This window comes from Ascidiella aspersa, chromosome 2 (genome assembly GCF_963924565.1).
Source record: "Ascidiella aspersa chromosome 2, kaAscAspe10.2, whole genome shotgun sequence".
Lineage (NCBI taxonomy): Eukaryota > Metazoa > Chordata > Ascidiacea > Phlebobranchia > Ascidiidae > Ascidiella > Ascidiella aspersa.
Genome location: NC_139448.1, coordinates 33,835,107 through 33,860,670, shown reverse-complemented (window position 1 = coordinate 33,860,670; position 25,564 = coordinate 33,835,107). Strand labels below are relative to the sequence as shown.

The 25,564-nt window shown below is 37.7% G+C and overlaps 1 protein-coding gene across 1 annotated transcript in view; it reads right to left on the bottom strand.

The window, feature by feature from the left end:
• LOC146165421 (uncharacterized) overlaps positions 1-25,564 on the bottom strand; it is a 91,993-nt gene that overhangs the window by 42,452 nt on the left and 23,977 nt on the right. Inside the window, exons 28-50 of the mRNA XM_083380922.1 lie at positions 24,921-25,054; positions 24,180-24,273; positions 23,650-23,803; positions 22,765-22,939; positions 21,451-21,593; positions 19,987-20,114; positions 19,049-19,295; positions 18,345-18,435; positions 17,608-17,704; positions 16,367-16,554; positions 15,440-15,732; positions 14,628-14,716; positions 13,987-14,214; positions 12,070-12,265; positions 11,033-11,239; positions 9,084-9,346; positions 8,073-8,241; positions 5,468-7,055; positions 4,152-4,448; positions 3,452-3,580; positions 2,556-3,034; positions 1,505-1,856; positions 266-475 (exon numbers count right to left, since the gene is read on the bottom strand). Coding sequence (XP_083237048.1) covers positions 266-475; positions 1,505-1,856; positions 2,556-3,034; positions 3,452-3,580; positions 4,152-4,448; positions 5,468-7,055; positions 8,073-8,241; positions 9,084-9,346; positions 11,033-11,239; positions 12,070-12,265; positions 13,987-14,214; positions 14,628-14,716; positions 15,440-15,732; positions 16,367-16,554; positions 17,608-17,704; positions 18,345-18,435; positions 19,049-19,295; positions 19,987-20,114; positions 21,451-21,593; positions 22,765-22,939; positions 23,650-23,803; positions 24,180-24,273; positions 24,921-25,054 — 5,951 coding nt within the window. The remainder of the gene's footprint in view (positions 1-265; positions 476-1,504; positions 1,857-2,555; positions 3,035-3,451; positions 3,581-4,151; positions 4,449-5,467; positions 7,056-8,072; positions 8,242-9,083; positions 9,347-11,032; positions 11,240-12,069; positions 12,266-13,986; positions 14,215-14,627; positions 14,717-15,439; positions 15,733-16,366; positions 16,555-17,607; positions 17,705-18,344; positions 18,436-19,048; positions 19,296-19,986; positions 20,115-21,450; positions 21,594-22,764; positions 22,940-23,649; positions 23,804-24,179; positions 24,274-24,920; positions 25,055-25,564) is intronic.

Sequence of the window (25,564 nt, the reverse complement as noted above, 5' to 3'; positions counted from 1 at the left end):
AATATTCTTTTGTGTTCAGAATAAATAAAATATATCTTTTATTTTACCAACATAAAAAATTCGCAATCTCATAAAAACAATGTATATTAGTGTTTTAAATATGTTTTAATAAACCATAAGGTTTTTTTTTTACTTTTATAGTTTAAATGTCTTTAGTACACATCGGCTAAGTTCTTTTAAACCATGTTTACTCCTCAGATGTTTTACATGATATATTAATGTAAAGATCGTTAAAAAACGAAACAATTTATAGCACTTAACCCACTTGGCAATGCCAAGCTTTCCGAAGTAAACGTTGTACAGCTCGGCGCCTTCAGCAAACAAGTCGACTTCGCTGGTATCCAGATCAATGTATTGGCTTGAGAGCTTTACTCCTGATATGGCGTCGAACACCCGGACGCAGTTTGGGAGAAACGCCTCTTCGTAGGAAATCGGGTTTGAAACGTTCACCATGATACTGAAAACACCGGCAAACCTATAGAGGTTGAAAAATAGGTAAACTATCCTGTTTAAAATAACAGAATGCTGTATTGAATATCATATAGGCAGCAAAATGATCTTATTCTATACTAAAATTAAAATACCGTAAAATAGAACCTTGATTTTTGATAAAAGCTCACTCCTTACAAATGTAATAGGAATTTATTCAAGAAGATTATCACTTTGATGTTTTCGCGTAGTTACCATTGTACAGTAAAAATGTATTAAAAGTTTAATTACACTTGAATGGCGGCTGGAACTTTGAAATAGTTTGGCGAAGCACTAATATATTTCAATGTTTTTCTCCTAATTTTTATTCCTCTGGTTGTCACTGTTTGTGGATCGTGCTACAAACATTAGAGCAATGACGTAAGTCAAATCCAAGGTTAATGTCTTAAAAAATAAATAACCATAAAAAATCGATGAAACAATAGTTCCATTCCTAGAATAGGTAACAACAACGGAACAAACAGCAAGTTAAGATTTTTACATTTAATAATAGCTGACGAAAATACCCCCAAAGTGATGATAAGTCATTTACGGTAAAAAAGACGGTTATCATTTTGCACGAAAAGATTAAGTCAAGTCTATTCATTTGAAACCAGGGACTCGAGTGCACTAAAATCAGTTGACATAAGTCATTGGAAGACCGCCGTTTTATGCTACACCACTTGTAGTACAACTTTGTCAACCTTTTACAGTAATTTAGCTCACAAAAAAATACAAACTTTCCCCACATTGTATAACGAAAGTTGTTTAAAATACAATTTGAATCTAAATTCGACAATGTAAACACCTCGGTTAGATGAAGCAAGGTATTCTGTGATATAACCAACAGAAAAACAAACTTGCCTAAAACTTGCCCCGACAGCCTTAAGTCAAGTCTATTCATTTAAAACTAGAGACTCAGTGCACTCAAATTACGTGTTCAAAGTGATTGGCCGTTTTCTGCTCTCCCACTCGTAGTGCAATTTTGTCAACATTTTACAGTGAGTTAAAGTACTGACAAAAAAAAATAACTTGCCTGTAAGAGTGGGTGAACTCGGCAACGTAACCCGCGCTCGAAAACAAGGGGCACGTAATGACGTCATAATGCTCGTCGCCGAAATCGACAGAATAGTTGACCTTCGAACCGCCCCCAGTTGCAACCGAGATCGTTACAGATGCACCGCTAATCGACTCCACCGACGAATTGGGGAAAGTTGAGTTTGCGTAACCGGCTGCTGACGTCACCTCTACTATGACGTCAGACACTGTTCGCATAACGGTGAATGAGTAGTGAAGGCTGTGGGTGCTCACCAGGTTTGAGAGCTTCGCCTCGATTTTGACTTCTCCGATTTCGTGATCGCCGAAGGTGATCAACTTTGGAAATAGGTCTGCGCAACAAAAATATGCACAACATGCAAAAGTGCTATGGCGTTAAAACTAGAGACTGATCGATATATCGGTTTACCGATGATATCGGCCGATATTTGGCTTCTACCAATATATCGGTAAATGAAGGCCGATACTTTGGCCGATATTTTGGTAAGAAAATATGATTTAGTTTTTCTGTACAACAAACAACTTACCCATTTTTGATGAAAAACATTTAAGTTTTTGCATCACGCCAAGTTCATTTGCAAAATAATAGTTTTATACTTAATAAAATACATAAACTAAAATGTTATGTAGGTTTTATTGCCAATTAATTCAAGTTTTAAACATTTCCCAGTTATATAAAAAATCGGTATCGGTATTGGGTAACATTGTAAAATATCGGGTATCGGTCCAAAAAATTGATATCGGTCGATCTCTAGCTAAACGTGTTTTTAGTGGGCATTGGTTTTACGTTGAATTGACAACTCGAGTTTTATAAACGGTGATTGTTTTGATTTAAATTTCTTCTTCGGTAACCGGTAAACTGACGTGGGATTATTTTAAAGCAATTATTATTTGCGTTAAAATGCAGACCTAGAAATAGATGAAAAAACGAAAGTTGTTAAAAGAAGGCATTTCTGCTAAGTTGATTACATTTTGTGGTTGTTCAGTTTAAGCGGGCAGGAGTTTACTTTAAAATCGTTTGTCCAACTTACCTATTTCGTAAGCGGCTTTGGTATAATCTAGCGTCTGTTTGGTGACCAAGTTACGCCAGACCACCGAGACATCGTTGGCCCAGCCCTCGGTAACATTGACACCAGAAGTGTTGTCACTCCTCTCTAAATGAGCTTCAAGCAAAGCTGTTCCGGGTGGAAAGGCTATAATAGGAACTGGATCAGTTACCAAGGTGCATTCGCTGTCAGTTAGCGAGTTTTGAACCGTTATATTAACGTTTAATGCAAGCCTGGCAGTGCCGAATACATTGCTGATCAGTACTGTAGGCTGGTAGGTTCCAGGATGCTGGTAGGAGTGTGAGAGAGCTTGCCAGTCCGACAATGTTGGGTTGGATCTGTTGACGTTTTCGCTTCTCTCTGCTGGCGCTGTCCCGTCGCCGAAGTCTACTTTGTATCTCGGTTCGGAGCCCCTTGGCACCACGACGTGTAAGACCATGAGGTCCACTATTGACTTAAGAAAACTGTAATAAAAGCGACAAGTGTTTTATGGCACGTAATAATTATTATCAATAAATCTCAAACCGTATACGTAACATTTTTTAGGTTTTGTGGAAATAAACCATGAGCTTAAACGACGTAATTACAAACCCGAATGTTGACCACAATAAAGTTAACTTATTTTGTCACCATTTTGGTTGTTGTCATACGTCATAGTAAGTGGAATCAGTTTTCAGGAAAAAAGTTTGGCTTCTAAAACAAACTTTTATTAAGTAGGACACTACTACGCAGTAATGGCTTTTCAACAGGATTACGTAGTTTTGGATTTACAAAAACAGATTCCTTTCAGAAAGACAATTCACAAACACTTCTCCAATCCACCCAAAAGTTATGTTTTAAACTGCAGGGTGACTGTTCTACAACCAAGCATATAAATTCACCTAGATGTCGAAGTGTAAAACTGGGCTCCAACCAAATGATATCCAATCTGTATTGTTGTTGTAGTGTTGATGGAGCTAACGTTGTTGCGCAACCAAAGGGAAATGTTGTGAAATCCGATTGCGTCATACCTGCATAAAACACAGAACATCGCAACCTTTAAAATACAATTACTTTTACGTACATATTTAAGATATTTTGCACACTGCACAAATATCTGGCCTGACAAAAAATTGTTTCAGATTTAAGGCAGTGTTTGGTTTTTCAGCAATTCCGAAAAAGTTTGACAGATTTTCAAAAAATGTTGACATTTTTTCTTGTTTAACGTTTTAACAACTTATGTAAATAGCATTAGTTAAAACGAAAGCCTAAATTGTTTGTAATAACATATTCAATGCAACGAAATTAGTAAGAGGCGTAAAAATATACCGCATAAACTAGAGTTTATACATCCGATGTTATCACAAGTATTCAAGAGACCAAAACGATTTCTCAAATCTCAAAGTAAATCCTTCGAATGGTTCTAACAACTACATATGTGTAAATCTACATAATTTTAAATAGTTTAAAAAGGCGATCTTTTAAAATTGTTAGTGGTCACTAAAGCTAAACATAAAACAAACTATGTGTGATCCCTTCGTCAATAAAACTAAAGAAATAAGTAGGCCTATTCCCAATTTCTTTATGTTACTTGAAACATACCGGTGTGTTAGGGTCATTTCGCCTCCGCCGATGCCAAAATCTATTTGGTGGGTCTCCAAACTCCCCCCGTCCCCGAAATCAACTTCGAGGATTCCCCTAGGGTAAGGGGGCTTGTGGGTGAGCAGAACTTCGGATATTTCCCTAGGTACAGGGGAGGGCGAGATGTCAATCTCAATTGATTCCAGTTTGTTCTCAATGAACACTCTGATAATTGAGGATCGTAGCGTTCCAAGGGCGTTAGAAGCTTCAACGTAGATTTGGTAAGGTCCGGCTTCGGAATATTGGGTGCACGCAAATCTGTGCAAGAATGAATATGTTTGATCAAGCCATTCATTTATTGAGCTGTTAATAACGTGTAATAATGGGTAAATACTAAATTGAGGCGAAAACAAATAAATTGTGACTAGGATGCCCCATTATATAGTGCAACGGGACATTACCAAAACTGACGCTATGTTTTAAACATCTGATGTAAAAACTTAGTAAGTTATTATTAAAGCTCATACAGAAGTAGGTAGGGCTTTGATATTCTTACTACGTCTTATTGCAACCTCCAACCGTTATGTTCCAAACTGATGTTAAATTTTATAAAGTCAAAACATGAAAAAATGGCTGGAGGCACTGTAGATAATTGGCTACAGATCAAAGAATTGCATCATCGACAATACCAAACGTAATTTGTATGTTTTATTTAAAGGCTGAAATGTCTGTGGAAATATGCGTGCTAGTGGTTTTTGTCTAGTTCGGTGTTGAACAACTTTTCGATTCTTTTTCTGATTTTCTTCACACTTAAGTTTTTTCTTGCCTTTATACCTTTTCGTAAAAACTTCCTGATTGTTTTACACTTCGTAAGTTGCTGTGTTTTAGTCCCTTTTCTTAACTTCAACGAAAAAATATTTAAAAAAATTCATGATTTTGGCATACACGAGTCATTTTATAGAAATTATACAAAGATAAAACGTAAAAGCGTAGGTGCTAGAATATTTCAAGTATATTCGAATTTTAATTTTTAAATTAAAAAAAAAACACTCCATTTGTTAAAGTTGTGTGAGAACAAGAATGCATATGATATCAGTCGTGTTTTAGGCGTTCACGAATTGTTTGACAGGAGCCATGAGTTCCTCTGTATACCTACGTTAGGCAACGTTACCAAAAAAGAGCTTGTAACGTTTTCAAAAAATAGTGGTGCTCACGAGACACAGTCTTTCTTTCAATGAAGTATATCTCGAAGTTGTGTGTAACATCGGGCGGCGTTAGGCAAAAAGCCTATTGAAGTTCGCTTAAAATAAAGATAAAAAAACACGTAAAAACTGTACCTTGTGTAGCACTCATCGGCGCCGCAAGTTTCCACAAAGTCATCTTCCGGATGTTCCGCGTCGCCGAAGTTCCAAGCCACATGCACGTTACTCCCGTGCGTTATTTCCATTCGGACACAAACCTCACCGAACAGCGGCACATTGCTGCTTCCGTTTCCCGCCAACTCTACCCGAACACCCCTAATCTCGGCCTCGAAAGTGACGTAGGTAAGGACTACCGGAACCGGTTGCGTCACGAAGTTGTGACATGTCACCACGGCCAGGTAGGTGGTCGGTAGCCCGGATGCTAGACACGAGTCATGACCTTGGTAGTTGGGCGCGTACACTTGGCTAGTGATTCGAGCAAAGCCTGTGTTGGTCGCTGCGTCGAAACGCAAAGTGTTGGGCTGGTAGGCGGCGTTTGTAGAGCTTGAACTGTCTGGGAGCGATAAGTTCCCGAACTGCATTGTACACTGTACGCTGGATCCCGCCTGGACGCTCCATTCGTGAATGTAATCGGTTCCGTAAATAGCCACAGCCTCTTCAGGAGCGTACAGTTGCCTTATCGGGGTTTGCACAACGGTGGAAAACGCAGCGCTTTTCAAGCTAACCCGGTTCGAGCATTCCACACTCACAGAATAGAAACCGTCGGCCTTGTACCTGTGAAACGTGGTAGGAATAGGCACGTCTTCAAGCTGAAGGGTCTCGGCCGGTGATCCATCGCCGTAGTTCCAAGTGCACGAGAATTTGGTGCCGGAAAGCGCCCAAGTACTGACCTCCATCAGCGCTCCAGGAATTCCGATTTCGTGGTGAATGTAGCTCAAGGAAAGCGGCACATCTGAGACCACCACTTCGACTGGCAGGCTTGCGAGAAAGGGCGGCGCCCCTATTGCACTACGCACCTCGGCTAACACTTCGTACTCGCCGGGAAGCTCGTAAAAGTGAGTGAGCTCTAGGGCTGCGATCTCGTTGGCGGTTTTCATGTCATGGTAAGCGGAGCCGTCGCCGAATGAGATTTGAAACCAGATTTGCTCGCGACCGCAGTTGCAGGCGGAGGCTCCCAAAGCATCGCTGATAAAAACCGCGCAGCATCGCAGATCTCTTAGCGAGAACTTTACACTAGCGTAGGCGGCGACATTTTGGATTTGGCTTGCTACTAAGGTGAAGGTTGAAAGCGGTGCGAATGAGTCAGACGGTAATGGAAAGGAAAAGGCGTACACTGAAGCGACTCCGCGACCATTTCCGCAGCTGTAGCGTCCGCCAAACTCATCAACACCGCATTGAAACTGGGTTTTAAACCTTCTGGTGCTGTTATACCGCCACGGGTAGGCTTCCAATGCTGAAAAGCCGGGTTCTGAAGTGCACTGTATAAGGTTTTTCACAGTTGGAAAGCTTGTCACCTTGTCGAAGCAAATGCATTGAGATCCGTCCAACGCCGCCGCCTTGGACTTGAACTTGCGCTGACACAGCTTCGTGCAGATGCGGGGAAGGTTGTAGGAGCCGTAAGCCTCTATGGCGGCTTCTGTGTGGTCTGGAAGGGAGTATTCTCCAACCGTGTGATCCGTGAATAAGGCGTTCGTGGGTTCGGCGCATCCCAACATGAACGGATCTGAAATGAAGATATTTGTTTGGTTAGTTGGTTTACGAAAATAACCACAGTAAGTGTATGGTGATGATGTTTTTAACTTACACTAATGCTGTTTCTGTTTCAACAACATTGTTTTGTATTCATTCGAATTAAGATACGAACCCACTTGTGTAAGCCTTCGTGATATTATTAAATCCATGTACACTTGATAAAGACTTTAGTATTGGATCCATTAGTTTTCTGTTATCACATGCCTTTCCCATGTTTTATGTCAGTTGATCAATACACGGGAAACAACAGCGGCAGAGGACACAGAAAAACACAGTGACATAATAATTTGGCTCAGAGTAACATTTATTATGTTTTTTTGTTTATTTCTTAGACTAGGGAAACATTATCTTGGAATTTTAGCTAGCTTTTATTCCTTTTAGAGGGTTTTCAATTTTTTCATTCCCGAGCCTTTTTGTAGTTTTTGAAACCTCACGTCACTCCCGATTTTGGTGTATCATAAATAAACAGCAGTCGATTAAAATCACATTCAAATTTGCAAAATGTTCAAATGTTCACTGCAAGAAATAAAACTTTAACACAAATGTTAAGTTGGCGTTTTTGTTCGTCCTACTCGTTTTACTGCTAAACTATTATCTCATACTGTTTTCATATTACATTTTTTTCTTTATTGAATAAAAAAAGCCCCTCCCCCTCCCAGACAACCCCTTGTGACCCCTAGGTTGCAACATGGGGCGTGGCGTTGTTTGCAATGTGCGCGCATTTCAAAATGCCTTCAAAAATATTTTTAAAAATGTGCGCACATATTGAATTAGGATAAGTTAGAAATAGAGAAGTTGGAGTTAGAGTTTGCGCACATTTTCGCACAATTGGTTCAAAAATATTCGCATCCCGGTCTCCCATGTTGGCAACGACTGTTTTAGACAAAAATGTATTGAATTCCCGGAGATACTTTCGTTTTCTTTTGCTTTAAATAGTCTGCTCAATCTAACAGCAAGTCCTACAACAACTATTTTATGGAACACAAACCTTTAGCGAGTGGCATTCGACAAAGCCTTCCAGTTATCACCATGCTGTTTGAGACGTCGTAGGAAAGTAACAATCCGTACGTGAAATCTCCGTTTGAATCATAGCCGCGAAATAAGCCAAAGCGGGTATTCGTAGATGGTGCTGGTGTGTAGTACAAGGGGGAAAATACCTAACAAATGAGATTCGTATTTAGTATAGATCAGGGATGTCCAACCTGCGGTTGTTTCGACTATCATCAAAACGTGAAGATCGCGCAGTATTTGATGCAGGCCTAATCTTGTGTTTTTATAATCGAGTCTTATGTCATTTCAACATCCATCGAACACTTTGTGCACCCATCATTGCTAATGAAGATGTGTGTTTTTTCTGAATGTGTGTTTTTCCGGACCGTTTTAAGGAAATGTGTCAGCCCAAACATGTGAAAACTTAAATTTTCGCATATTTGCGCATAAGTTCACTCTCGAAGAACGGGTTTTTATAAGTTAGGTTGTTTTATGACGTCACCCCTTTAATTTGAGAGATTTTGCGGCCCATCGAAAATTTTAAAGTGGCAATGCGGCCCATTCTGCGAAAAGGTTGGACATCCCTGGGATAGATAGTAAATTAAAAACAAAAAAATACGCACGTTGATACAATACAAAATATAATGAAAAGAATCTCTTTATCTTAATGAAAAGAATCTCTTTATCCCTACGTTTTGCTTCCTGCAGTAATCAGGAAATGCAACAACAACGCATTGAACACCAGGTAAAGTAAAACGACAATCAACACAGTTTCTTGTACCAACTGTATAATTAATATTTACAAATTATTTAAAACTAGGTAAAATGTAATTCAAAAAAAAAATATATATATAGATTAAAAAATAAATAAATGCAATTTTATTCAAAAGTAGATAATAAAATCTTTAAACGTAAAACTCTTTTTTCATTGTAATTCTGTCTTCATTTAGGGCGATAAATACATAGTAGACTTAAGTTTATTCAACGCAAACAATAATCCAGTCCACACCTGTTCGCTAAGGAACTGTTGCGTCGAGCTCCACACAAAGTCGTCGTGTGCATTGGAGTAAACCAAATCGAGCCAAAAGTTTTGGTTGTCCGGGTCGGTGAAGCTGGCCACCGCCAGAAACTCGGCCCAGGACCTAATCTGGGGAAGTCCCGCACCCTGGCGCGAGCAGGCCTGCTCAGCAACGGGGTAAGAATTGTTTCCGCTGGGCGTGTCGTACTTGTAGCAGCTCTCGCCTATTTGAGTCCAGCCCTCCATGCAAGAGCCTAAGGTTGGAAAAAATTGGTTAAGGTGTCATTTGGTTGTGTGAGTGTACTACAATTTTATTGTGTTAAATTCTGCAAATTTGTAAGTACTTCGTGGCTATAATGTATAAGCATTCCATGACTTTATTGGTGTAAGTTCTTTATGATTTTGTTGTGCAAGTACTTCGTGGCTTTATAGTGTAAGTATTCCATGACTTTTTGCGTCTTTTAAGATGTATTTGTTTTTGTTATTGCCTCTTGGCTCAATTTTGTAGGGTTTTTATGACCATATTGTCCATGATTTATTTGCATCCTCATTACTCTAGAATAGTGGTTTTCAACCTTTTTCATACCGCGACCCATTTTAACAACCCAATGTAACAAATGACCTCCTCTAAAAAAAAGATTCCTGCATATATAATACATTTGTGTATGCGCAATAGCACAAAAAATATTATTAAAAATAACAAAAATTATAGTAACACTCTGTTCAAAAAAATACTCATTTATTAAATTCATGCACAAGGCAGCATAAGTGAGATGGCTAGTGTTGCATCTTGGCGACAGGTTTGTCTATGCGTGCTCGCGTGGCGCTGTTGTTGCCAGAGCAAACCTGAGATCTGGCTCTACTTGTGACATCATAGCCAAATATTTTTTGTGATGAAATGCTTATTGTCACAACGCCGTTGTTGCGACAATGGATAACAGTTTTTTAAATTTTTTGCCGTACAGTAAACACTTGTTTAGCTTCTGATTTCTGTTTTTATTGAATTTAAGAATAAACATAGCGCAATATAAGTAATTGCAACTTGGATTTCAGGTTAGGGTTTTCACCTAGTTGTTGGACCAATTGCAAGAGCTGGTGTGTGTGTACAAGTTCTTTAGTAAACGTAAAAGTGTGTACTGTTCCAGAAAAGGTTGAAAAGCACTGCAGTAGGCTACCTATGATTGATACCGGGAACTCAATAGTAAGCCTACACGGTTATTAGTCTCGAACTTTCTTCCCGGCTGCTGATGTTTAAACATTTACTGTTAACAACATTCACTAATATCTCCAGATATTTTTTATTGCGATTAATTGACATTCTCGTAATAGTGATTGGTATTTAATCGTCGTCTTCGCGACCCCCAAAGAAAAGGCAAACGACCCACCGGGGGTCGCGACCCCCAGGTTGAAAACCACTGCTCTAGAAGGTTGCCCTTAATTAAGAGCAACATTAAAGTAAAAAATAGAAAGATTTTTACCAAAAAATTAAAAAAAATTACACACGATTTTAATGCTTTGTGTTAACCTTTCGCATTTTGATGTTAGTTATTTTAGAACTTCCTCAATTGTTTAAGCATTCTATAATCTGCGGTCAAACGGTCAAATCACATGGTGCCTTGACATTGTAGTTGTCCTCAGTGCAGTTAGTGTTACTACCTTGTGCTAGGAGCTCATATCATGAGTTTTGTCCATGATGCTTACACTGATGGTGTTTCTGCTTTAATAACATCGTTCGATATTCATTCGAACTAAAATATGAATCCAATTGAGTAAGCCTTTGTGTTATTAATAAATTGTCGTATACTAGTACATACTTCACTACTTTAGCATCGGGTCTGTTCCACTAGTTTACTTGAAATTGGCGTTTTCGACTAAATTTGTCCATGTTTGTTTGGTTTGAACTCAAAGTTTTAACATTTTGCACCGTACTTTCACCATACCTAAGGTAAGGAAAGGGCTTCCTTCGACCCGCGACTCCCAGTAGTGCATCTCGCCGAAATCGAACGAGCCAAACCCTGCCGAATAATCGTTCCTTCTCCCGATGGTAAGCGACTGATGAGGGTCGATTTCGTGCAAGCCTGGCCAAACTCTCTTCGTTGTAAGTGTTGTCCTGTACATTGCCCGACCATTCGCGAACAGACTGAGTCCTTTTAACACAGTTAAGGAAATTAGGAATTTTTCAGCTGGTTAAAATGAAAAAATGTTATAAATTTGTAACATATGTATTTCAAAAAAAGTTATTTTATTGCAATTAGTTTTACAAAAAATAAACTTTAAAAGTAGGCGAAGTGGAGGTCTGTGATAAACGAAATTATTTAAATGGACTAACCGATTATAAAGTCTCTCTGAAAACCTGCTGACACCCATTTGGTAACTCAGTTTTTCCAAAAAAGGTTGTATAAAATATAGTCAAACCCTTAGAAGCAGATATACATATCGCATAAGGAGATGACAAAAAAGCACAAAATGGCTCATTACCCTGTATTCTACCTTTTGCTTTTGCGCTTGTATAATAATTTGTAAAGTAATGCTCCCAATTTCCCGTCGTTTCAAGCCAGTTGTGAAATGGGAGCAGGTTTTGAACTTAAAATGTTACCTGATCATGTTGATAATTTAGTTGAATTTTTACACTTTTTTTCCTTTTTATACAGTACATGGCAGTAAACTTTAACAAACTACCGATATACAGAACCAAGGTAATAAACTTTGATGCATGCATGAAAGCAGACGTAACGCATTACGGTATAAATCCCTGCATTTATTGTTGGACCTTTATACGTTTTAACTGTGTACTGTTTTTGCGTTTTCCTTTAACGCAGTGCACGGCAGTAAACTATGAAAAAATACACAGGCAATAAACTTTTAACTGAACACGTATAGCAGTTTTAGCTCATCTAAAATATTAGGCAAATTTTAACGAATAAATTGTTATCCAAATGAATAGATTGAGCGCTGTTCGCAAGGAAGGGTTACTTACCAGAATCCTTGTGCCATGATATGCGTATCAAAGTGAAATCGTCTTCGGCGCCATGAGAAAGAAAATAGCTGGTCAACCTCCATTGTCGACTGGCCGTGGCAACGGTTGCTATGTGGTAGGAGGGAGGGTCAACATAGAAATCAAAACCGGTCGAAGCCGAGGAGGATGCACAAGATATAATCGTACATCTTTGGCCCTACAAAAAGTAATGTTATTGTATATTAATATATAAACTGTTGCCACCAGGCATAGTAATAACAGTAATCAAAAAACAGATCCTCTGGTAATTGGAATTAATTACAAGTTCAATTGAACTGTTTTTTTATTTATATTGTAGGCCAATATAGTTGTCCAATAATATCGGATCGGAGCCGATACCCGATGACAAGTGATAGTATTGGTAATTGTCCGATACTTTTAGGGTGGTATCGGTGCCTAAGCGATACTAAATTAATATAGTTATTTCAGCTATGATTTGTCACCCATTCCTGCTCTGATTACCCTAAAATGTGCATTCTTTAAAAAAAGTAGATTAACAGCTGTTGGTATTTAAATTTCCTAAAACTACAGAAAAGTTTGATTAAATAACCTGAGAAAAATTATCCTTAAACGTTAAAATTTTAAGTATTTTGCTTGCACAGTTATGACGTCATTTGGTATCAAATCGAATGGCGATACTTTTTGTCAAAACATTGGGAGTCGAACCGGAACCGAACCGGAACTTTATGAACCGGTTTTGACTCAATTTTTTCCGAACCGTAACCGAACCTGAACCGTTTTTTGTAAGATTTTAAAGAGCCGAGCCGGAACTGAACCGAAAATTTGAAAAAACATGAACCTTAACCAAACCCAAACCTGTAAACAAAAGCGGTTTACTCCAAGATGACGTCACAACTTGATTTTACAGATTCGATGTTTAAAATTTTATAAAAAAAAATTATATGTGAAAAACAAGCGTTTATTTTTACTTTTCAGATATTTTAATATTGGGTTGCCGTTTTTTTAATACTTCACGTAACTTAGATAAATGAATTACAATTCAAAGATTAGTCTCTACATTAATTGACACGCACTTTTTGATTTAACGCAACTTATATTGTATCCGAACCGGAACTTTATGAACCGGTTTTGAAATACCGATGGTCGAACCGGAGCTGAACCGGAACTGAACCGGATTCCGAACAATCCCTCAACCCGAACCGAACCTGAACAGGAAAAGTCAAACGGTTCGACTCCCTGGTTAAAACATCGGGCAGCGGTTTCGGATTCAAATGTCAGGTATCACGGCTTTATGTTGTTCCAAGTTCTGTATTAGTTGCAGCTTTGCTTTTGTGTAGGTTGTACCGGTGTTGTGACTCAAGTCATTGTTTGTAAACGAATTTGATTTCGAGTCATCAAAACAAACGACAGGTTTTGACTTTTGTTGAAATTTTTCTAAACCTTTTTTATAGCTTTTTCTTACATAATAAATTATTGGGATACAGTATTTTTGTGCAACGAAAATGGGCCACGAAAGAAAAAAACGTTAAGAACCTCTGATTTAAAGGGTTTCAACATCAATTTAGTGCGCAAACAAACGTGATTCTTTTAGAAACGTAGCTAATTTATTGACAATGCTCTGTTGAAAATAGGAACGATAAAGAAAAATTTTACGTTCAACGTCAGCATTTTCAACAAAAGGGAACTTAACAAATATGCAAGGAATCGAAACTTCAAAATTTTTCTAAGTACCGCGTAATAAGAACACCAAAGCCCATGCAGAAGTATCATTTTGAACGTTTCGCATAACTCTGATGTTGAAAATGAATAAAGAGTTATTCGAAAAGTCCAAAATGATACCTACTTCTGTATGGGCTTTGATATTCTTATTACGTCTTACTACAACCTCCAACCATTATGCTCCAAAATTCTAAGTACCATTTTGCACTCCTTTAGCCGGAACCAGAACTGTACAGTAAAGCCGTTTGGGCAGAGGTCGGGATTTTTCAGGCACCGGAGTCTGCCAAGGTCCTCCAGTTGCAGCCAGCTGTGACCTTGATCGCCGTCAAGGGCAGAAAATGCGGTCAGGGTGTCAGTGAACACGAGGTAGCGGTTGAAGAGGTCGTCGCCGTACGTTGCCTGTATACTTCCCTGGTTACCGCGTACCTGTGAAAAAAAAACGGAGTTACGCCAACCTGAATATATAAACTCCGTTAAAAGTTGTAAGCCTAGAGTCGGGCAGCAAAATGACATTTCTTTAAAGCTCACCCAGATATGTAATTATGCCGTTTGCGCAAGTCTATATCGCATGCAATAAAACTATCCCATAATAATAGATCGGGGGCCGATACCCGATGCCAAGTGGGTATAGTATCGGAATTTACCCGATACTAGGGTGATATCGGTGCCAATCTGATACCATTATTTAAGGTATTCGATCTTACATAGTGATTTTACATTGAATGGTAAATTTATCAGAAAATAATATTAAAAAGTTTGTTCTTTAGTTTGTTACATATTGCATGATCAGATTGAAAACTAACCGTTACACATTTCAAGAAATGTTATCAGCAACGAACCTCGAATTTGATGAGTCCATCGGTAGAGCGAAGAGTTCCTTCTTCGGTAACTTGGAAGTGTATTGGTGAACCTACCTGGGAGATCTCGTCTACGGAAGAAAAAGGTGAGTTTGATTCAAGTCGATTAGCATTGTCAGCTTTATTGATGACTAATATTACTAGAACGGTGGAAGTTCTGCATTGTAAAAACCTAATTTGATACCACGATCAAGTGAATAAAAGATACACACACAGTATTAAGTTGTTTGTGCTAACTGGGTGCAAGCAATGATGCCATGGTTGTTTCTCGACTCGCTCCCCTCTGAGCCTGTGCAGCTCGGTTGGGAGAGCGAAGGTACCTGTATGGTCGGAGGTCGTAAGTTCTAACAACTAGCCTGTTTTTTTGCATCATTGATTGACAGGTGAGTTAAGTCTGCCTTGGCTTTCTGGTGTACTACGTAAGCCGTAGTCGTTTGCAAAAAGCAGCTTCAAAAGGGCTAGAACACAGTTGTTTACCATATATATGAGTGTATCTTTCATTGAATGATATAATACAATGGAATCCGTTCAGTGTGAAGTTGCTTGTACTAACAAAATGTAGCAAGCATTGGCGTTTGGTTGTTTCCCGACTCGCTCCTCTCTGAGCTCGTGTAGCTCAGTTGGTAGCGCAAATATCCCGATATGACTGTAGGTCGTGAGTTCGAACCTCACCACAGTGTAGTTGTTTTTCAGCCTGCCTTGCTTGCTTTTCAATCAAATGATTTCGGTTCGAACACTTCCGGTGTGCATAAAAAAGCAAGCAAAACGCTGAAAGCTCTTGCACGTTAACTCACCAGCTGCCATAATAAGATCCGGCGATTGTTCGATAAACCAGAGATCGCTCACTTCCACCGAATCCTCGTTTGTTCTAGAAGGTTGCGCGCCGTTAGCTATTTTAACATTAACAGGGCCAACGACCATCTCCATGTGACTGCCAACGTTTAGGTAGTCAGATTCGCTAAAGCTGTTCATTGCTGGAACTTGGGTAGACCTGCAGTTGGTCGGCCAACGCATACACAAGGCCAGCGTTCCGTTTTCGTGGTACTGGATCCAAACAGTTTCGCGTATGTCGGGCATGAATGGCAAGCTGAAGAAGACAAATGTGAAACAAGGGATTTATAGAGTCATACACAGTCGCTATTACCTAACTTGTGCCTGTTTTTAGGATAAGTAGTAAAGATAAGTTTTAGTTTTTAAAGAGGTTCTAGACAGCGATCATGGTCACATTTAGACCGTCTATCATTCTACAGAGTAAACTGGCCAAATAAATAAAACATTAAGTGTTTGAGCTGTTAAGGTACAAGGTATTTTTTTGATGGCCACGAGCACCCATCGGAACCGTCCCTGCCTACAGATTTATTTTTAACTGTGTTATTTAATTTCTTGTAAACCAGACTTTAAAATACTTTCCGTTGTTATGAGTTTCATTAACTTACCTAAATAGGGTAATCACAGGTGGCACCATATAAAGACAAATTGTGTTAAAAGCTCGACAAGTTTTGCTCAACCATGCTTCATTAGCTTAAAGTAGAAATCAAAAAGTAATTAAATGCACGAAATCGCGTTCATGCTTCTACTTCGTGCATTTAATTGCTTTCATTTCTACTTTGACCTGGTAAAGCAAGGTTGTGCTAATACTTGTCGAGAATCAATACAATTTGTATTTATATAGTGCCATATTTAGAATTGGACAAATACGGTTATTTGCAAAGATAACTTACGTAAGGTAATGGTTTTCCCTCATTCTCATGCGAAGATAGAAGAGAAGCACATTGACTCCGCCCTCTTGGCGATCCATCTGACGAATTTCCAAACGAAAGCCCATGGACTCAGCAGAAGGAAAGAACGGGATATTTCCAACAACGAGAATGTGATTGTTGATAAAAATGTCGGTTAGTTGTCCAATAACCTGTGGACCAAAGCAAATTTTTACACTTGTCTTATTGCTGTTTCGAGAAAACCTAAGTTTTTAGATTCAAAAATAGCTTTTATGTTTTTTTTGCTTTCTCAGGGTTTACGCTCAATTTTATGAAACAAATACGAAGATGTTAGGTTTGCTACGACATTGAATTTGATCACATGACCGATTACATTTAATTCGAACACAAAAAAGTATATAAATGCCGTGGTTAATATAATAACAAATTGTTTAAAACAATGTTTTACTTTGCAACACATAATTTATGCTGCACGTTAATTCAAAGACTCACGGAAAAATATATTTTTGTTTTATGTAAATTAAATCAAAGATACTATTTAAAGACTCCGTGACAATGCTTTAGTTCAGTGTTTCTTAAACAGGTTAATAGTTCACCCCAGGGTGAATAAAAATTTTTCAGGGGTGAACCAACCAAAAGGGGTGAATAAGGGTGAACCGTCAGAAATGGATAATAGCTGTGCAGTAAATCGACTACTGAACTGTTGTTGTTTTTAGTGTGTTTTTTTCTGCTTATTTTATTAATAAAGTTGGTTTGCACTGAGTGTATAAGTACGAAAGTTTGGTGACTGTGTTTTGTGCTTTTGTAGCTTTATATTTCAGGACTCGAGAAATTGTACATTTGCAATGGTAAAACTTAGCTTGAGTTGGTCTTAACACTACATCAAAACAACCCAAGTAAATGTGTGCTGTTATATATAGAAGAGATAGTTTTAAACAAGGGTGAATGAAATCTAGAGATAGATGCTAGGGGTGAACAAAACAAAAAAAGTTTAAGAAGCACTGCTTTAGTTAACCTTTATTCAGCATAGTGTTTTTGTGCTTACCACAAGCTTTATCAAACTAGAAGCACAGGTGTTTAATAGAAAGTTTCGATACAAACACTTGTATTGATCATGATACAGATACAAATGAAGAGATTTTTGACATAAATGTCAGTTTATTGGAAGGTGTATAATCCAGAGTTAAATATTTGCACAAGATTACAGAAATGTTACATAAACGACACACGATTTCATTACTGACCTTAACTTTTACTGAAAGCGTAAATCCTTGGTGACAAAATATGGAATGTCCGGGGCATTTTTGTACGAAGCGACCGCAGCGTTTAAAAGTAGTGCTTCTAAGAAACAAAAACAATTGAAGTTTAGCTTTGTTCTCTCAGACATCACTTTAGAAACTGACACGTCTTTTTAGATTTCCAATAAAAGAGATAATTACGATCTAATGTATTTGTTATTACACAACGAATCTCATTTAAGTGCAACAAAAAAACAATTTCCATTCGTGATGCACACTATTCTATATTGCAATAGTGTATAATTTTATAATATAGCAATAAGAATATGTTACCTGGTCTAAAAGGCCGAGTCTTGGTAAGTTATTCAAACTGTTTTTTTGTTTTTTTTGTCGTCCAAAGTCGGACTCGAATTGTTTTAAACCACTCCGCAGACCTATTTGAAACCGTTTTCCAATAATTTGTTTTACTCAACTGTACGCATATTTTGTGACATGTAAAACAACCTAACGCAATTAAGAGCACTGAACTGAGACGGACATTTTAGATTTGTGCGGACTGGCAAGATTCACAATAGACTTGATGAATAAAAATTAGACAACATAAGAAACACCTAACACATCGAAAGGAGATCTTGCGTTTCAGCGGTGTTCAATGTTTTACGCATGTGCCCTGGGACCCCAAGTTATACAATACGAATTTACAAAATAACAAAAAGAAAAAATCACAAAAAAAATTGACTTACGTGCGACACTGTTGAGTTCCTTCAATAAGAGGAGTGGCCTGCAAGATAGTGGGAACCTCATTCACCCACTGGTGTCTCAGTGGGACAACACCTATCAGGTGAAAACAGATACAAAATGATATGTAGGCTTTTAAAAAACATTGCAAAAGTGGCGTTTTGTTTATCCATTGAGAATGTGATTCGAAACACGATATGAGGGTTGTGCCTGAAGTGGCTTTACAAAATAATTGAGTTGTTGAAATTTAGGCTTTGCAAAATAACATAAGGTTCTGTATATTCGTTTGAAACAAAACGTATTGACATTACTAAATATACAATACCGGTACATGCTTTTATTTTTTACCAAAACTTAGGGTTTCAGTCTTAGTACACAAAATCATTGAAAGACACGAGAGACATGATTAACTTTAATCATGAAACATATATAATTTAGGATTAAATTTAAAAAAATTTCTCCTATGGTTTAAAACTGTAGTGCTGGAATATATGCTTGTCCAATCGTGTTCTGCCTGTAACTATAGGGTAATCGCGTGGCACTATAACGACATATTGTATTAAAAGTTTGACAAGAAAAATGAGTTTCTGCTTTGACCTGACGAAGCACAGTTGTGTGACGCTGGTCAAAATTTTAATACAATTTGTCGTTATGGTGCCACGCGATTACCCTATTAAGAAAAAGGCAAATACCCAATTTAAAAAAATACCTGTAAACAACTCGCTATCTTTTTCCGATAAGTTTTTGTTCTGAATCACCAACTCGTCGATGTCGAATTGCCCGTCTTCGTACCCCTCATCGGACGTACTTCCCACCGTCAAGGTTGATTGATCACAGGCTGGCACACTGCCAGTCGTCGCCAAGCTGTTTTGAACAGGATTTGTGACTTCGATAGAATCCAAATATAGCGACAGTTCACTGTCGGGACTCCAACTGAACCAAACCTTCGTCCATTTCTGTGCGGTAGTTAATACAAGTTTACAACCGGATACCTCAATAGTGTTTCTTTACTGCCGGATACCACAATAGTGCTTCTTCAGGTTTTTGTCAAACTAAGGTTTATTAGACTTGCGATGAATGATTCGATAGAAATTTCATCTGGGATCTTGTTTTAGACCAAATTAATTTTTTTTATCAGTTTGTTTCAGAAAATCCTTCGTAACAATTAATTTCGCATGGTAGGGGCACAATGCTATCCGTTAGCATTTTATTATCGCAATTAAAGTTATATTTTTCGCCAATGGGGATTGAAGCGACTTACCAATGCATCGCGAAGTACAGTTTAAGAGCCTCTGGTTAATGGCATAAAATAAATACTGTAATACAAGAAGTTATTAGCGACCTAAAGTAAGTAGTAAAACAGTTTAAAATAGCAAAGGAATAAATCAGTGTCATAGCATCAAGTAACCGTGTTCATTTTAGTAGAATTCAAAACGTCTACTTCAAAAATATTTTGTGTTGATCGGTTAGGTTTTGCACTAGTTTTTCTAGCGGGGTCAAAACAAGTTTAAAGTTGCCCAAAAAAGTCAACAAGCATTTAACGTCAGAACATAATGTGTACCGATGATATTAACCTCGTATTTCAGAGTACAGCAAACCCACCGTTTGTTTCATATCAATGCGGCAAACGAATTTACAAGAACCCACCCTGTATGTCAGCTTAGCGGACTTGACTTGCTTCTCTTGATCTACTGAAACCTTTACAACGATTTTTTCGTTCGATGTGAGATGCACGGCGAAACCACCACAGGATGTCCCAGGAACCGTCGATCGTACTACAATACAACAAGAACCCCTTGAGTAGGACCATACTGACGACATTTTGTTAAATTGCTTACTGTTATGTGCGCGCTACGTTATATACCGTTCTAAGTATGCAAAGACATAACCGACGCTTTCCATGTTTATTTTTATGATCAAGTCTGTAAAACACTTTGAGTATATCTGTGCTTTAAATTCAGAAAAACTCACAATTGATAAAGTTAAGTGGGCTGGCCTTTAGCCCAACCTGTCGCTTCTTGATAGGTGCTATTTTTTATTCTCGTCCGTCTTTCTGTTTTGTTGTTTCAGCGTAATAAAAAAAAAAAACTAAAAAAAAAATGAGTATTTGATCAGTCTTACGAAAAACTATTCTGGCGAAACCATTCTTAGGAATACACAAAACTTCTAAAAAAACTCCAATTTACTTATCATTATCGGCAATGGTATCTACAGAAATAAATTAAAAAAACAAAACAAAAAACTTGTGCATAATAACAGATAACCATAGTCACAATTTTGTGCATTTTATATAGTTTGGGTTACTACATTAAAACTTAATTTTACTCCGAATCTACTGCTAAACAAATCTGAACTGTAAATTATTGTAAAAAAAACACATTCACTCTTTTTTTAAGATGCTATATGAAGTGACAAAGTAATTGGTATTATAAAAGCCTTTCAAATAGTAACGGTGTTTTTACGGCACAAGTTATCTTACCACTTCGTACCACCCAAACAACACTAACTCTTTTTTAAGTCGCAACATGAACTGACCAAACACTACTATAAAGCAGGCAGTCGAACCGTTTGACTTTTCCGGTTCAGGTGCGGTTCGGGTTTAAGGTTTTTTTCGAAATCCGGTTCAGCTTCGGATCGACCATTGTTATTTCAAAAGCGGTTCATAAAGTTGCGGTTCGGTTACTATATCAGTTGCATTAAATCTAAAAATGTGAGTCAATAAATGTATAGAGAATAATCTTTAAATTGTAAGTCATTTATTCTAAGTTACGTGACGTATTAAAAAAACAGAACTTAATATTGAACTATCTAAAAACAAACATGGCCTAACTTAACTCTGCAAAATACAAGTTGTGACGTCATGCTGGAGTGAACCGCTTTGTTTACAGGTTCGGGTTCAGTTAAGGTTCATGTTCTTTCAAACTATTCGGTTCAGTTTCGGTTCGGATCCTTGAAATCTTATAAAGAACGGTTCAGGTTCGGTTACGGTTCGGAAAAAAATTACCTAAAACCGGTTTATAAAGTTCCGGTTCGGTTCCGGTTCGACTTCCTGCTATAAAGTATAAACCCTTTCGAATATTAACGATTGGTTAACTGCACAAGTTATCTTACCAGTTCGTATCACCAAAAGTGCGTTGGAGGTTGGCCACGACATAAGCCTTAACCAGAAGGAAACTGTGAACCCGGATTTACAAGCAGCTGAGATGCCAAGTTTGCCCCAACACTCGTCGCCAGACGTTTGGACTTGCTGGCCACTGTTAAAGTTAAATTCGATGTAAAGCGATTTAGTAAAAGGCACATGAGGTCAATAGGTGGATATCTGTGAAGTACTTGGACCCGTGGTCGGCAAACGCCGGTCCGCGGACCGGTACCGGTCCGCGAGGAGTTGGTTACCTGTCCGTAGCAGGGCTGTAAGATTAAAATTTTGTTGAAAACGAACTTAAATATCCTTATTTTGAGAAGCTGGTAAGAATATAGGAATTGGTAATTATTTTATACCAGTGTAATTTAAGAAAAAAACGTAAAGGCCTGAAAGTTTTATTGAAATTAGCCGCGGGCTGGGTTAAACTAAATTGTTTGGCTGGCCGGATGCCGCTCGCGGGTTTCAGTAAGTTCAATAATTCTTAGATGGGAGCATCTCTTTGCGGCCAAACAAGCATAAAGTGCGCATTGAAAGTTGTAATAAATTTCCTTTCCTGAACATTTGTTGTTTTCAAGGCCGGTCCGCGACAAAATTTTAGTTTTAAACCGGTCCGCAGTACAAAAAAGGTTGCCGACCCCTGACTTAGACGATGTACTGAAATCACACGAGTTATAACTAAAAATCTATACAGGTGGACACTAAATTAGCAGTTTGGGCTCTTGCTAACAAACAGGAAAAGTAAAACTATATCGGATCAGTAAACTGTAAAAGCTATTGCAGACATTAAGCGATTAAACAATAAGCACAATATGCCCGCAGAACCGGTAAATACCGGTAAAAACTAGCTTGGAACAAAAATAATTTTGAAGTATTTAGAGACCAACTGATTGACAAATCCGACTCTGGTACTGAGAAAAGCTTCGTTGGCTAATGTATATAGGTTTATACATGATTTTTAGATAAAAGTCTTTAACGCTCTTATGAGTCTCAAAAGAAGAGTCATGAATAATTTGACTTTTAAACTTTTTTTTATTACGACTTAGCAATCCTTCGGTGTGCTGTTTTTCTAATTATTAATGCGAATTATAATTATTAATGCGAATTTTAATTGTAAATTAATATCTCAAAAAAGCGCTTTGTTTGTTTTTTATTTTTGGTTTCCTTAGTTCTATATACAAAAATAATCTAGCCTACAGCACGCAACCTCAATTACCCGTACAAACAATACAAAAAACGGCTACAGATATCAGCAATAAAACACAACTATAAAAGGCAAGACCAACTTGAATCTGAGAGCTCTGCCGACGACTCCAGTGACGAGCCTGGCGTATCTTCTTTCCTTCCAGCGCCAGAGAAGCGGCCTCCACTTAACTTTGCTCGCGTTCTTCTCCAAGCCAAGCTCGAGAGGGGGCGACCCCAAGTGGACAAGGTCGTCGAAGGTCGCGAGCACTGGTGGCGCTAAAGATCAAGTTGTTTTAAAAACAAGATTTGGGCTTTAAAGAGGGTTTTGATTGAATATCGCAAAATGTTTTGTATATGTGATATATTTTAAACGATTCACTGCCGAATTTGTTATGCTTTAATCCAACCAAAACCAACCATAGTTTTTGTTACCAGTGAAATCAACGTGGAAAAATATCTTTAAAACGTAATAAAGATCAAAGGACTTTAGCACAACAAATCAAGTCGTTATTTAAATTAAAAACATAAACAACAAAAATAAACTATTATCTACCATCAGATGTTTACATACCACAAGATATATTTAACAAAGTAAAAGTTGTGACGGAAATTGTCGTGAATAATTTACTTGCAACGAAACGTTTACTACTAAATTAGAACGTCTGATGCAATACTGTTCAAAGCGAAACAAATGCATAAAAGCAAAGTCTTGATGTGCAAATGCTATTTGAGATGACTTGAAAAAGTGTAAAATCTTGGGTAATACAAATAGTATTTGACCGGTCAATTGGCTGGATTTTATTGGACTGGTCAAATGCCCAACCCTAGATATATGTACTTGAAACAAAACGTTTACTGCTAAATTGGAACATCTGGTGCCATACTGTTAAAAGCAGAACAAATGCTTCAAAAACATATTCTCGGTATTTAAATGTTATTTGAGATAAGTTGAGAAAGTAGGTTTTCCATGTGCTATTTTTTGGTACCTTTACGCCGCGGAATATACAGATTGAAACTGGCGTGTAGGGGATCGCCATACATCGGTCCTATAAGGCTCACTGGGCATATGTAGCCGCTTCTGCCTTGCTGCTCGCATATCATCAGAGCGCTTCCCACAAAGTCACTTTGAACCGAATCGTTCTATAAGCAAGAAATCGTGAATGTTCGTGTACCTCAAATGGTAACTGAAACATACAATGTGGCTCCCCGAAGGCATCTTGTCTAATCCAAATGGTAATCATAAATATTTAATATTTTTATATTGGATCTGTTGTCATACAATGTCAACGTCTTCCAAAAATTGAAGAATGTTAAGCAGTGCGGAACAAAACGATCGAAAAAAGTATACTGTTACATCTTATTTTGAAAACAAAATTATTGCAAAGCCCAACTGTACATTAGAAATCTCAAGGATTTTTTTAACCACATTTGGACATTTAATAAATTTGCTGTTTCAAATAATTTAGTCAACTATAAAGTGCTTACCATAAAAATTCTACATTTTAATAAGTCGCACCTTTTGTGTCTTTGGAAAGAGACAAGAAGCTTGTATATGACAAGGTGGATCAGTACAATTGCCAACAATGCAGTTTGAGTCTTGACTCACAATGCTGTGTAATAACATACAGAGGGTTAACGTCTTTCAAACGTAAACCGCTAACTATACGTAGCAGGGATTCCACTGTTTTTTTTATTTTGTTAATCGCCCAATCTGAGCCATTTTGCAACTTTATAAATCTATAGAATGTAAGAAAAGATGCATTCACATATCAGTACAACAACTGTGGTCTTGTTGTTTGACCTATTGACTTTAACTTTTATATAAACTTACCAAAAAACTTACCTAAGAATTTTTTATAAACTTACCAAATTTGTACAGCAAATAAATCGAACAAAATATACAAAATAAGAAGGATCGATGGAGAGTAAATATCATTTTTGTACCATTCGTATAAAAATAACAAATGTTAATCAGGTAATATGCCACAAATTGTGAAGTATAGCTAAACAATATTTTTTTCGAAGTATAGCTAAACAATACGGCAGGCAACATTGCGTGTCCATCCATATTTTGTATCTTTGCTAAACAAGCCTTTGTTTCAAATTTAAATCAGCTTATCATTCAATCTTTAACATCGAATATCCTTTCAGGAAATGGATTTAAAAAATGTGTAAAGGATCTTTGCGCAATAGCCTATTAAATTGAGTCGGTTGGGACAAATTGCTACTGTATAAAACAAGATTGTTCTTGTCTTACTTTGCTGTGCCGAATGGTCGCATTATCTTGGTCATCCACGGACAGCACAAGGTTTCTTGCGAAGTTACATCTTCTATCATTTTTGACATGTACTTGATTTCGTACGCTGATGAAGTAAGTTGGCTGACACCAAACTGAAAGGCAAAATATATGTCACTTCGAGATGGCGTGATATCTAAAATAGACTTTCGTACTATAGTTCACAGGAGGTCATCGCAGACTAACCGAGTCTGTCGATCCATGATGCAAGCAGTACACGCTAGAAAAACAACTAGCCTGCAGTAAGGTTCGAACTCACGACCTTTCGGGTTCGAACTTACGACCTCCCCCCCCCCTTCGGTTATACTGGGACCGTCGCTTTACCAACTGAGCTACACAGGCTCAGAGAGGAGCGAGTCGAAAAACAGATATTTTTCTAAAAGCAAAAATTATATTTAAACTGCTTTTCACCAGCAAGGATCCTAACACTAGTAGAAACTAACCTTATTAAAAACGTTGAGTGACATCGGAAATCCTCGCATTAGCTTTGCGCTCTACAATTTCAATTGTAACATTGGCAACTTAGACTTTTAATGGCTTTATTCGCAATTACGTGATCAGATATTTACAATATATATTTTTTTGGAAATTTTAGACATATAAGT